General features: G+C 42.5%; 1 protein-coding gene across 1 annotated transcript in view; it reads left to right on the forward strand.

Moving 5' to 3' along the window:
* The window catches only part of cachd1 (cache domain containing 1), an 83454-nt gene that overhangs the window by 43982 nt on the left and 25139 nt on the right, over positions 1-14333 (forward strand). Inside the window, exons 4-9 of the mRNA XM_071486171.1 lie at positions 2940-3046; positions 8896-9022; positions 10579-10723; positions 10869-11085; positions 11266-11415; positions 14010-14294. Coding sequence (XP_071342272.1) covers positions 2940-3046; positions 8896-9022; positions 10579-10723; positions 10869-11085; positions 11266-11415; positions 14010-14294 — 1031 coding nt within the window. The remainder of the gene's footprint in view (positions 1-2939; positions 3047-8895; positions 9023-10578; positions 10724-10868; positions 11086-11265; positions 11416-14009; positions 14295-14333) is intronic.

Raw genomic sequence — 14333 nt, forward strand, 5'->3', positions numbered from 1 at the left:
ATCACAGCACCTGTCAATCAAACCGGGCAAGTGCCAGGTCTGCAAGCAGAGGGAGCCAAAAGGGGGTGTAGTGTGTGTGTGTGTGTGTGTGTGTGTGTGTGTGTGGTTATGTCTTAATATATTCGTGGGGTCCGAAAACCAGGAGCCCAGTATACTTGTGGGGACCAAAATGCCCCACAAGGTAGTTGTACAAGTGTGTGTGTGTGTGTGTGTGTGTGTGTGTGTGTGTGTGTGTGTGTGTGTGTGTGTGGGGTTATGTGTGCACCTATGTGTTGCTAAGCCAGAGAGGGGAGGGGGAGGGGAGGGAGGGTGTAGTTGGAGGGATGGAAGGATCAAAGCACCCAGGGTTGGTGCAGTGCAGAACAGGCTGCTCCTCTGCATACCTCCCCTTTTGTCAGCTCTTAACTCCACAGATGAAGGCTTTGGAAACCATGCTCTAGCATCAGCACAGACACACACGCAAGACATTTTAAATATAACACTGCTTATTCTGTTGCTTCACACTGAAGCTAATTACTGAAAAAGGATATGTCATGTGTGAAGATGTTTGCAGAAACTCTGTGTGTTAAAGATGTGCTGATAGCAACACAGATCTTATTGCTCGACACCTCTTTAACACTTTTGGGTGTGTATATGCTCAAGGACAACACTATTCTTTCACACTATGCCACAGGTCCTCACAGGGACCAGTCACAGTTCAAGCAAGCAGCTCTGCTGGGACTGGCGTGACATGTTAAACTATTACATTAGTTCATTATGAGCTCACTCTGATTGCAGATAAAGGCAATATTTCTGATCCCTTTTTTGTCAAAGCTTTATAATTGTATAACAGCTGTGAGAGACATTATCCTCAGTACTAACAGTCAGTGTTCATCATTATCTAAGACATGAGAGAAAGAGCATATTAGAAGATATTGCAGTTTAAGGCCAAATTAAACAGAGTGTCTCAACAAAGAGAGTTATATGTGTTTATGCTATTGTGTGATTGTCTTAGATAATTACCCAGAATCCCTTGGCTATAGGCTAAGGATCCAATGTAATAATATTCTTATAACAAACTGGAGTATAATACAGAATGACATGTAGGGTAGTCAACTCAATTTGATGACGCCAATCAGATACTTTCCTACACATCAAGACAGAACAAGTGTAATCTGGATGGATTTCTTTTCTCTGTTGCTGTGTACAGTGCATGTCTACATTAACAATAGAGTAGAGTGACTCATTTCCTGTCCTGAATTAGCCTTTCATGGCAGTGAAAGTTGTTCCAAAAGATTTTCACAAAGCAGTGCATTATAACTGTATTCAGATCCTGCCAACATCAAAAGTGGGCTGTCCTTATTTTTCTTGCTTGTGTGTTGATGCATCCATTTTTAATTTATTTATTTTTTGCTCTTTTACGTCACAAATCTTCAAGTCTATTGGTAGCAGCATTCCTCCATATACATGATCCCCACTTTTTTCTCCTTGTGTCATCTAAAATATAGTGATTAGAGATTATGAATATATCAAATGCTATGACCCGCATATGAATATCTGCCATCTGGAGCTGTTTAATTGCAACTCTATTAATCTATATAAACGGCTGGTGGAAAGATTAAATCCTGTGGCTCATTAAATGTTAAAAAATAAATTAAAATTCCACAAAAGCCGAGGCAGAGGAAACCGTTATAGCTTCTGGATCAGCCCTGTATTGTATTAGTTGGGCTGCTGACTTGGATGACGTAAATGTCAAATTTCAGTTTTTCTCTGATCATAGCATCCAGCCTCCTCCCAGTCTCATCTCCTCAAATGCCCTAGAACATATCCCTGAATTTGTTCAGTGCCATCCCATTACAATACAGTTTTACATATATTGGGAAGAATATATGAATCTATATGTCTTCAGAAAGTCATATAGTGAGTGCAATGTTTTCACATTTATGACTGAGATTTTTTTCCACCTTAGGAACCTGGCAGATGATGTGAGTTTTTGAAAAATGATCCTTGTTCAAAACTTTGCTTTTCAATTTCATGAGTTATCTACGTCCAGCAAGTCTTTAGGTCTCTCTGCTGCCTCATGTAGAGCTCAATCCAAGGTGTTGACTGCCTGAGCTGAAAATGTGTTGAGACCTTTCGGATGCCGTGGCCCCTCTCATCTCTCAGGGTACCACCTCAACATCGTCTCAGCCTCATCATTGCCTTTTCATAAGCGCTGTGCTGAGACAGAGAAGAACCAGAGAGGATATTTATACAATGCCCAAAATCGGCAGCTTTACGAATAATCACCATAACCACTGGGAAAACAGTGACTCACCAGCAAACAGTCATTCTTCTACAAATCGTCTGTTGCCAGTATAATGTTCTGTTGAAAACAACACTTGGGGAACGAGTGGGGAAAAACTGACAGAGATGTGACAATACAAGTTGAGGCTCCATGACAGATGATTTCAATCACTGAATTAAGCAGGCAGCCATTCCTCCAATCACATTCAGATGTATTCAGGGAACTGGGTATTGGCTTTGTTTGGGAGAAAAGCAGAATTCAGGCAGTTTTCCATGGAAAATATTATTCACCAGCCATAACTTTGACTTTAATATGAGGTCTGGGCAACAGATGATATAGCCAGTGATACAGTTTAGCTCAAATGAAATGAGCAGGGTCTTTTCGTTTCAACAGATGTTTCATCTAATTGGATTAACGTCATGGTTTCACATAGATTTTCTTTACTATTTGTGTAAATCATTTGGAGCTCAGTCAAAAGCTTTTTTCTTTTTTTTTTTTTTAGTTTAAACGTGAACATAACCAGAAAGTCAGGGGTACGTCTAAAGAGCTAATAAAGCTGAGGAGTAGTAAATCTGTTAGTGCTGAGAGAAAAGCCAAAAAAGCTGCTCCACCAACAAATGAGTTGGACACGCTCTATAAATCTCTCAAATCTCGCCTGTTTGTGTGCGTTTAGGTTTGATGGAAACTTCAATACCAACGTCTCCAAGACCATCTGCTGTGATAGACTTTCCCCCACCGTCAACAGCCGAGCTTTTAACCCTGGACGAGACCTCAACTCAGGTTTGTTGCTCTCACACACACACACACACAAAAAAACCACACATCACATGAAGCACAAACAATTGTCTATTATCTGAATTGACCTACTTTGGCGAATGAAACATGGACGCACTGTTTACACTATTCAAACTGTGAAAGCCATTTTCTTAGACAATGGCCTGTACACCAAATGGATAATAATTTAATATAAATTTCCATGGCAACAAGGTTTAATTAAAAAGCAACATTATCTTTTCCATCCCTCTTATCATCTTAAATATTAAAAAGGAAAGGACGTCAGTCTAAGATGGAAATAATGAGCTGTGCTGTGCTCCCTCACTCTGTTTTTCACCCTTTGATTTAAGATATTTTTTATAGCCTGAGATCAAATGCACTCTGATTTGACTTTGAACTCATGTCTGCCATTGCAATCAGGTAGTGTATGTTTTTAACATCCTGTTGTGGAAGGCTTTGTTAGTTCTTTGTATCGGTCTTCACTGTACCTCAACTACAAATTGCATCAGTTGTCACATTAACTGTACATATATGTAACCTCAACGCACTGCTAACAAATCATATGAGTAAGAGCAATGGAAAACAGTTTGATGCTGTTCTCACTCCTCCCACAATACATTTTATTGAGGCTCCAGGTTGTACAAGCACATTGCAGAATATAACCATGTAAAACCCACATGTGTCTGCACCGCATATGTCGGTCTGCATTTGATTAAGAGGAAAATGGACCGAACTGACTAAAAAAACAGGCAAAGGCCAACTTTCCTCTGTTGTTTTTTTTTTTCTGTTCTTTTGCCATCACTTGGTTAGCACTGTGCTCCTCCTGCTTCTACAGAAGAAATGTCAAGCTGAACAACATGCACACACTCTAGGCGCACAGAGTGTTTCAATCCAGCACACAGTGTAAAATCACCTCCACTTTCCTCCAGGAATTTGCATTTGTATCAGTGAATAAATTCAAACTAATTCTACCACATCCCTGAATGAGTTTTGGAAGTTTTCAAGTCCCCTTTTAAAATGGTCGCATTGGAAGAACATTGCCCAATTCACCAAGCACTACAATAAAATAATCAGTTTCATAACTACTTTTACCAGCCAGATAAAAACCTGGCTTCGCGCTCCATTGAGACATTTCTTTTGAACTACATAGCAGAGGACTGTGTTTCCCTTTAACATGTCTTGTCAGGCAGCGCTGACCCCCATGATAATTGTTGCCCACCAAACTTATTCATGTTTAATCTAATACCTTAATCTGTCCATTTGGTTTGCTCAGTTTGTGGACAGTGCTACATGACATATTCAGGGGAAAAAGCTCACACAAATATGTCCAGGCGAGTTTACTTACTTTAATATACTGTAAAATAACACAAAGTAGTTGCAAATTTTGACTTAGTTTTTTAAGACACACACACACACACCTGTATGAATATATCGCTAATCACCAATTCTTGGACTGATGGTGGTGGAACATTTTTACGTATCACCAACCTTAATAGTCGCTTTTGCCTTTAGACGTGTTCGGACGAGTTCGTACTAACTACGTCATGCTTTATTTGTCCATTGCATACTGGATATTGTTATCACCCGCCCTCATCTTGCCCTTTTTACGGGAAATCTCCAAAGGCATTTGTTCTTCCTCTATCATCCCATTGCTGCCCACCACAACCTATTCCTCCCAGATTTCCCAGCCCGCTTGTCTCTCTGCAAACCATTCATAATGACTGCCATTCATAACACGTCACCATCGGTGGGGTTTTATTTTCCTTACGAGCCAGTCGCAGCAAGTTCAAGTTACCCCTCCGCCTCCCCTCTCCTCACCCGGCCCCTCACACTCAGCCCTCCTTGACCCCCACGCTCCCGGCATATTCATTCCCTCCCATTTGTCTCGGCCCAGTCTAAACAAGCAGCCACAGAGGGGAGGGAGGGAGCGGGTGAGAGAGTGAGGGATAATTGAGAGGGAGAGAATGATGAATGAAGGGGAAGAGAGGAGGGGTGAGAGCTGATTGAAATGGAGTAATTGTATCAAGACAGCATTGTATTCCTTCCATCTTCTCTCCTCTCATCTTCCATTTTGCTTTTTTCTGGGAGGAAGGGGAAGATGGGAGAGAGATGGTGGATGTGGGAGGCATCGGTAGGTGCGAGTGAAAAGACAGGCAGATGAGAGATGAGTGGGGTGCAGTGCTGTGAGATTAGAGGAGCAGATTGATCCATCTTCTCTCCTCCATCCACTTTTTCCTCTTTGTCATCTTCTTTCCTGAGCAGTCCTCTATTTCTCTGACTTGTTGCTGTAGTGTGACCCTCTATTTGCTGCTCTTCATCCAATCTTCTCTCCATCTCATCTTCAACCCTCACCTGCCTTGAATGGTTCTTTGTTTCATTGCTTCAGACACTAAACTGTTTGTCTTTGCACGTATCTATATACTTATATTTTCCACCTCCTCCATCAACTTCAACTGCAGGCCAGAGGCTGGAGATTGACGCACATGCAGACCCATCGGTGTTGAGCTCAGATGCATGGTGCATTGTTTATGTTTTTATATTGGGTTAGGTAATAATGAGTTGGACGGAACATCTATGTCAGCACTGAAAACAAGTCTAATAGCCTATTATAATTATTATTTTAATTGTGGTGAAAGCTGGGACAATTTGGTCGTTAAAGTTGAAAACTGAGACATTTTAGTGTTTTACAGACATCTATCAGGACTCAGGGCTCCCAGCTTGAAACCAGGACAATCCTGGACAAAGTGGGACGCCTGGTCACTACAGTCACACATTGAGAAAACAGAAATAAAAAAGAAAAAATTTGGTAAAGACAAAGTGTAGCCGCTCTAGTGACACCCTGACTTTCCATGTAGCCCAATTTTCAGGTCAAATTTTTAATTTGTCCAATGACATACCTTTAAAACTAATGACATTGCTGTTACTCTCAGCTGTACATTGTGTATAGTACTAATTGTCAAATGTTAGCATCCCATCATGGGAAACTAAAATGGGGAATATAGTAAACATTGGCATGCAAACACTGTGGGCATGTTAGGGTTAGCGCCAGTGTGTTTGAGTCCTCTTATGTTTCTGCATCATCTTTATGATTTTCTACTGGCATGCAATAGTTACAGTGGTACATACGGTATGTTTATGAGTGGTTGTATATACAGATGTATCAAGTGGGTCATTTGCAGATAGTCATGAGTGGTAAAATTTGGATCCTATTTCTTGGCTCGTCCATCTGTTTCAGGGAAGATCTAAACACTGGTGGCAGAGTAGAGCACTGTAGCCTGACAGATGTATACAGAGCCCTTCTTCCACTGTCAACACAACTGAGTGGTTCCTGTTTATATGAGCCTCAGAGATTGATGGAGTGACTAGGCAGGGAAAATATATGATGAGCGACCGTGGTGTGCAAGAACCTGCTGCATCTCAAAAACGTGGTTCTTTGCCAAGAACATGTAGCCAGTGGTGCTTTTTGGTGCCGTTTATAATTTTTGGCAGTTGGATGATTTCACAGTTGTTCTGTAATTTGTCTCTATGCTTGTGTATATGCTTCATTTCTTTCAGATTTTAATGTTTCTTGAATATTTGACTTTTGATTTTTTTTCACCCTTCACATAGAAGAAAATTATTTGGCTCTTAATGATGTTGGAAGGTTGGAAAAAGGTCAGAACAGGTGATTAATTCAATGAGATCCCAAGCCAAGAACCATATTTTGGGATTATTTATAACCGACTGATATGCGAGAATGACAAATAAAGCTTCTCAGGTAAAGACTGCAGACTTAATTAACAAGATATTTGATATCCTCTTTCAGGTCATGAAAATCCCCATCTGAATAATATCAAATAGTCATCTAATTAGCAAAAGCCTTTGAATGCATACTACTGTTAATGAACTGCAGAAACCACAAAGGGTGGTTTATTGGTAGTAAGATTTTAAACACTGGAATATGTGGCTCAATCAAACCAAACTTTCTCTTTGAAAAGATTATATTGACCTGGATACAAGAGCAGATTCATTTCTAACCAAACAGGAAGAAGCGGTAGTCTTGTGTGGCAAACGGGATTTAAGTAATGACGCAAAACGGACATTTATTTCAAATTTCTGTTTGTGTTGATTGTTTCAGCCTCCTGTCTGATGTGCATCTAAACAGAATTTCTGCTGGATTGTTAATATGTATTGATGAGATTAGTAATTTGGTATATTGTGTTATGATTTAAGATAATTGGATTTTCCATGACTGGTCTGCATCCCTGTGTTTTAATGAGTGAGAAGTTATTTTAACAGCTGCATTACTGTTTATTTCAGTGAAGCCTCCTGTGATGGCTACAGTCTGTTCCGTCTCTCTCTCTCTCTCTGTCTGTCTTTTTGTCTGGTTGAAGGCCCAAAGTTTCTATTTGTGTCTCCCTAACACCCGCCCCCCGCTCCTGCTCCCCCTCCGTCTCTTTGTGAAAGGCCGTTTTGTGTTGCAGTGAGCAGAGAGGAAGTTGCTGGCTTTGTGATGGGATCTCTGTGAAGATACTGTTTACTCTGTGACCCAGTAAAAAAAATCTGCCTGTTAGTGCTGAGCAAATACTCGGGCTCGGTGTCTCAGCGGAGAGTTTGTATTATAAGGCTGTTATTCCAGCTTGCCCTGCAGACACAGTTATTACACACGGTTCAAAATCCGGTATCCACATGAATGAAATGCACTGTATACTTCCCGGTATCCGAACAGTTCAAACTTCTTTTTCCTCTTAAAGTTAATTTATTCTGTGAGAGGTGTGAGAGGGGAAATGCATTTACATGTGTATACTCTGTGTCCAGCCAGAAAGGGATGTTTTTCATTCCTTGTCACACCTGAATGGGCAGGTCTGTGTACACCTGCACGAGGTGTGAAAAGGCCATACACAGACAACAATACACAAATCTTTGAGTGGGGAAGTAAAGTTCGTGTGCAGCATTTCACAGGACATTCTTTCTACTAAAACATGTTTTAGGTTGAACTTTACAATAATCCTCAAATTAATTGACTGTTTGCTCAGTAAAAACACAAAGCAAATTTAAGAGGCGGCACAATTGCATATAAAATCAGCTGAGAGACTTGATTAGGTGCAAATGCAACTTACTTATTTAGCACAGTGCTTGCTAATGAGCGAGCTACTGACTAGCTTGCAAATGTTGGCATGCCCACCACGACGAGCGTGACGTTGCAGAGGCCAGGTTGCGCAATTTGTTTGCTTCCAGTGGATCTTCACTGAATTACTGCAACAGGGGCAAACTTCCTGTTCCTGTTGTATATTTAAATCAAGTTAAGTCACGTCAGGTTTATTTGTGAAGCCTAGTCTTATTTATTTATATAGAATATGGAATTATTTACTACTACTTGCTTTCTGTCTTATTGTCTTAAGGCTTTTTTATATAGTTTGGGCTGGGTTGGAGACCCACATTGTTTTGGCCCAGTAAAGCCTTTTGAGATATATATATATATATATATATATATATTATATAGTGGATCTTCGGACATTAGCCAAGTGTTGAGCATGAACAGCATGGAGTGTGTTTATTTCTCTGATCTTGCCACATTAGAGTATTTTCTCACACACGCTCTTATTCACACAGGATTCACAGCTGACCCATGAACTTGGGAGCCCTCCTTCCTGGAAGAGGTTGTGGCCTTTAAGGTTAAATCTGAGCAAGAGAAAGATTCCAAGTCTTAAACTCCTCAGTTGCTCATCAGTTTTCTCTCCTTCCCTTGTGACCGTCCAATTTCCCAGTTTTCCTTCCTTGGTCTTTATGCTCCCTTTTTCTTTCTCCTTTTCCAATGTGTTCTGCTCCCGTTTTTTAATATTCCCTGCTCTCTCTCGTGTCTCTTCCTTCTGCAGTGTTAGCAGACAACCTGAAGTCCAACCCGGGGATAAAGTGGCAGTACTTCAGCTCGGAGGAGGGCATCTTCACCGTCTTCCCTGCCCACAAGTTCCACTGTAAAGGCAGCTACGAGCACCGCAGCAGGTCTCCAACAACCCCTCCTCTCTTCAAATCATTTGGTTTTTTTTTTTGTCATTCAGCTGAGTAAAGAGACACAATAATGAAGCTCTAATTTCCTGCCAGACATATCACTTGTCAGCAGGTATCACTCACTTAGCCGACTCCTAAGACAGACTGGCTGAGGTTAAAGCCACAACAACTCACTCCTGCCCCCCCCCCCCTCCTCTGTCAGTTGCTGTGGGGTGGCCCAGAGGGCATGTTGATGGCACGCTGCCCCCACACACCCTGACGCACATGCCCTTGGCAGGAATGTGGCTCTATACCACTAAAGCCCACTGGAATTTCACACCTTCAGTGTTTTGGGGGTTTTTTTATGGCCATGGCTGCAAGATGTCTCTTTCTCTCTTGTCTTTTATTTCTACATCTTCTCTCGTCTCTCTGTTGCTCCCTGGTGTATTTTGCATCAGCTCTCGCCTCTTTTCTTTCTTTTTTTTCTCTTTTTTTTTTTTTTTTAATCATGTCTATTGGATTTTTTTTCCTTGCTGCTCGAGTCAGTGAGCTGGCATATGGCCATGAGAGAAATTACATTGCCTGGCTTGCTTCAAGTGTGAATGAGGCTTTGTGAATACACTGCTTCCCTTCTCCACCCTGTGTTACTGTCTCCTTGTCCAGCAGACCACACACACAGAGGCGCTGACCACCCCACAACCTGCACTGCTCTGTACCCCCCCATGATGATAGTACAGTGACAGTAAAACAGTGACAGACACCCAATACAGACATAAAATAATGTTTTAAAATAAAAAACCTTTAATACACCGAAGAATATTTTACTACCTCAACACTACTTTACTTGTGGCATTGTGATTACCTGTGAATAATAGATTCAACAGACCGGTTGTAAATCGGCTGTGTTGCCAACACATCTGCCTTTAGCAGGTCGTTCACTTTTTGTCACAAAGGGTCCAGACAATGGAGGAATTTTAATGCTTCAGCAGAAATTGACCCCAGGCCTGAAAATCTGCTGAAGTCTTATGTTATAATTCAAAAACACATGTGCATAAAGAGAAAAGTTAAATTGAAGACGTCCAGTGTGGTTGTCTGAAGTTGTACACATTTTGCTGGATGAATAACAACAGCAATGACAACATGGGAAAAAAAAGTGAAAGTGCTGAATCTCCACTGAACTGTAGCTGTAAAGGGAAGAGAATCTCTCGTGAGAAGTATAGCAGAGTGCAGGCTAGACATGAAGAAACCTCTCTGACGAAGTCCTCAGTGGATGAGGAGCGAGGAAAGGGAAGAAGAGAAAGACAAAGACGTACTGTTTGTTCGCAGATTCATGAGACAGTTGCAGAGTCACGTTGCTGCTTTCAGTAAACATACATTCCAGCTTATAGTAGACTACATCGTTTGTTTCCAGTGTTAACGCACTTGAGTCTGTTTGCCTGTTTTATTATCACTGCACAGATCCTTTTACAGCATGTGTTAATATTATCTCGGGTTGAGGATTGTGTCTGTATTTCTTTTTAGTCCAGTGTCTGATCTGGCCATGCATGTTTGTGTGTATCCATTGTGTGCAGGCCTGTGTATGTGTCTGCAGTGCGTCCCCAGTCTAAACACATCGTGGTGATGGTCGACCACGGAGCGTCTGTCACTGACACCCAGCTTCAGATTGCCAGAGACTCTGCACTTGTCATCCTTAACGCCGTAGATGAACATGACAAGGTTAGTGAGAGGAAATAGACCTTATCATTCTTACCTTGCTCTATTTATTTTCTTCTTTATTTAGAGAGCAGGCAAATCAAAAAGATTTTAGTGACACCAGTGTTCATCCTCCTGCCTCGTTTTCTCGTCATCGCCTCCTCTCCAGATCTCCATTCTGTCAGTGGCGGAGACGGTTCGTTCCTGCTCTCTGGACCAGTGCTATAAGAGTCTGCTGTCTCCAGCCACCAGCGAGACCAAGAGGAAGATGAGCACCTTCATCTCCAACATCAAGGCTTCCGAGGGAGCCACACAGCACGCGGCGGGCTTCCAGAAGGCCTTCCAGCTGCTCCGAAACACCACCACCCTCAGCAAGCAGGGCACCAGTAAGAACCCTCATAAACGATGTTGTTAAATTGTGGTGAGGCCGCGTGTCTTACATATTGTGTGCGCTGCCTCTGTGATCATTTCCAGCTCTTGTGCACAGGCTTTATTGCCATGGACACCATTGTATTTGTCATTTTATCTGATGTTAACTAACATGTGTGGCTCCTGCTTTTTCTCAGCGACAGACATGGTGATCATCTACCTGTCCTCTGGTATCACGTCTCGAGAGTCGTCCGAGCAGGAGAAGAGAGCGACGCTCAGCGTGGTCAGAGAGGAGAACCGGCACCTCAACAACTCGGTCATGATCCTCACCTACGCCCTCATGAACGGTAGGTCGCTCCGATTCTTTTTATTGATTTTCACCTGAAATTTATATTCACATGCGAAAAAATAGTTATTACAATATTCACAATACTTAACTCTTATTTTCTCTTGTGACTGTTGATTTCATTTCTTGCTCTGCACATATCTAGCACTTCGTTCCTCTTTGGTTCAGCTGGGAGCTGTTTCTATTTGTTCAATATCCTTTCTTTTGGGTACAATGTGCTCAGGAGAAGACTGAAGGTTTTAGAGAGGTGCTCAGAAACCTCAAAGGCTTTTTGTTTCCATCGTGTGTGTTTGTGTGTTTGTTGGTGTGTATGCTTCCTTTTCCTCTTTCATAATACTCGTCCATGCATCTGCCTCCTCTAATTCCCACCTCCCTCTGCAACACACACACACACACACACACACACACACACACACACACACACACCTCTGCGGTGCATGCATTAGTCCACTACTAATACAAATAATTTTTGCATTGGAGAATGGAAATGAGGTACATCTAAGAGAGGAGAGAGTGAGACTTCAAAGGGCGTGCTGCTCACTGTGTGTGACTGACGGAGGACCTTGGCTGCTTTTAAAGAGCTCCATGATGAAAAGGATGCAGAAATCTATCGTCCTCTGAGTTTATTAGCATTGCATATCCAAAAAAACATTTGTTTTGTTGCTAACGCTGCTGTGCACAGCTGAAAGCCCACACTGTGGGTGTGTGTGTCTTATTCCCTGCATCCCCTGCCAAATGTGAAGTGCTGATTGTTGAAGGAGATCAGTGGTCTCCTGGCAGTAGAATACAGAGTTGTTTGTGTGTACATTGATGAGATGCCCATTGCCCTCACTAAAACAGTGTATATTAGCCTGACTAAAACGCTGTCTTGTCGACTACCGTATGTTTTCTGTTAGTTTCTACTCCACATGTTGATCTTGATGTCTTTCTATTGATGGTTTGAACTGAAACTGAACTGAAAAATGCCCACCACCTTTTCCCAGACCCCATAATAATGTCATTTGTTTTATCTGATATTTCAAGTCAGCAAGTTTCACTGGAATCAGTTTCTCCTCAGTTTGGTTTACTTAAAGCTAATCTGTAGAGGTTTTGACCACTAGTGGGGCTTTGGAGCAATGTTTCAGTTCCCTGTTTTGTTTGTATCTGCTTCTCTACTGGTGCAAATAATTTAAAGGAGCTTTGTTTAAGGTTTGCTATTGCTACATCACCAACATTAGCATCAGTCTAGAAGTAACGTTGCAGGAAACTCGCCAAGAGCTGTCTCCAGTGGTGGAAAGCAACCTTCTTGTTTTTGGTTATTTTTTCTATCACGTCTTCTGCTGAAGTTAGCATGTTGGCCAGCTAGTTACGGTCAGGCCCGCCCACCTCGTCTCTTTCTGATAGGGAGTCACTGTGGCGTCCAGTCCGCTCTGAAGAAGAAGCACTGACAGAGGACGTATTGTAACCTCTTGTCTCATAAACACAACGATGGCTGAAGCTCTAGGCAGAACTGCTTCTTAACAGCTGTTAATGCTAATGTTTGCCACGTAGCCATAGCAAAACTTACAAATAGCAAGGGTGGATCAGAGGAAAAATTCAAACACTTGGTACGTGAGGACCATCACAAAGAAAGAACAGTGGGAGAGGCTGCTCTATCAGATATGAAAGTGAACAGAAACCTGTGCTGTCAGCAACTTTCCCCTTTGTGTTCGTTTGACATTGCCACCCATGACGACACCGGGACCTGTCAGTCGCCCACAGCGTGATGATCAGCAGAGCAGAGCCTTGGCATTAGAAAGGGATTCTGCTGTAATCCAGTCAATGATTGGATACTGGCAGACATTCTATGCCCTATCCGTCCTAATAGGTTGTGGGATGCCAAATGTTCCAGGTGACAGCTGTAGGGGCCAGCCATACTTATCCGTTCTCCCCTAAATGACCTTATGAAGCTGGGAAAGATAAAGTCTCCGCTCCACATTTTACTTTAAAGTGAGGAGGGATTTATTTCTGTTGTGACTTCTGAGCGTGACAGATGAGAGTTGGGTCTGGCAGATGCATGGGATTGTTCGAATAAAGCCTATAGAGATCATGACACAGGATCACAAGTCAGGGCCTGCGTATGTCAAATATCTCTGCTGCTGATGGCAAATTAATGTGGGAAATCCTTGTGGCAACATGTAGTATGAGCCTTGATTAATGATCCTGTTTAATGCAAGCCTCTTGCTGCTTGACCATGTGAACTGCGTGAGGTTAATTGTTCTCAAAAACACACCTCTCTTCTCAAAAAGTCCTGATGAATTCAGCCTGTTTGGCAGCAGCTCCTTGAAGGAATTGTTTTTTACAGCTAGAGGGGAAAGAGAACTGTGGGTTGCCTTTTATAACAGGAATTTGAGTCATGCGCTCTTTAGTGAAGAGCTGTTTACTCTTTTTACCTCCCTGTCAACCACTCCCTCCTCTTTTCATTTGCACAATTACCCCATTCAATAGGCCTTTAGCCATGCCATCAGTTACGGATTTGCTCTCAATATCCCTGCTTGATTAAATCAAACAAATTCCATCATCGCCGCTCCCTCCCCATCCTAAACTCATTCTCTACCCCATCCCCTCCTTCTTCAGAGGGAGTAACGGGCCTGAAGGAGTTGGCCTTCCTCCGGGACCTCGCAGAGCAGAATTCGGTGAAGTACGGCGTTGACAGGACGGCAGAACGAGACCACTCCTCTTTGGCGTCGTCATCCGGATCAGCAGGAGCTTCAGTGATGCCGGTGGTGAAGGGAAGCATGATGGTGCTGAACCAGCTCAGCAACCTGGAGACAACAGTGGGCCGCTTCTACATCAACCTGCCCAACCGCATGATCGACCTGGTCCGATTTAGCCTGCCCTACGCTGACCCCATGGGAGACGGTGAGTAGTCTGGTCCCAACTCAATCGAAATGAATTTTG

Source organism: Trachinotus anak, unplaced genomic scaffold, assembly GCF_046630095.1.
Source record: "Trachinotus anak isolate AG129_WGS33_773 ecotype Australia unplaced genomic scaffold, CSIRO_AGI_Tana_v1 ptg000010l, whole genome shotgun sequence".
Lineage (NCBI taxonomy): Eukaryota > Metazoa > Chordata > Actinopteri > Carangiformes > Carangidae > Trachinotus > Trachinotus anak.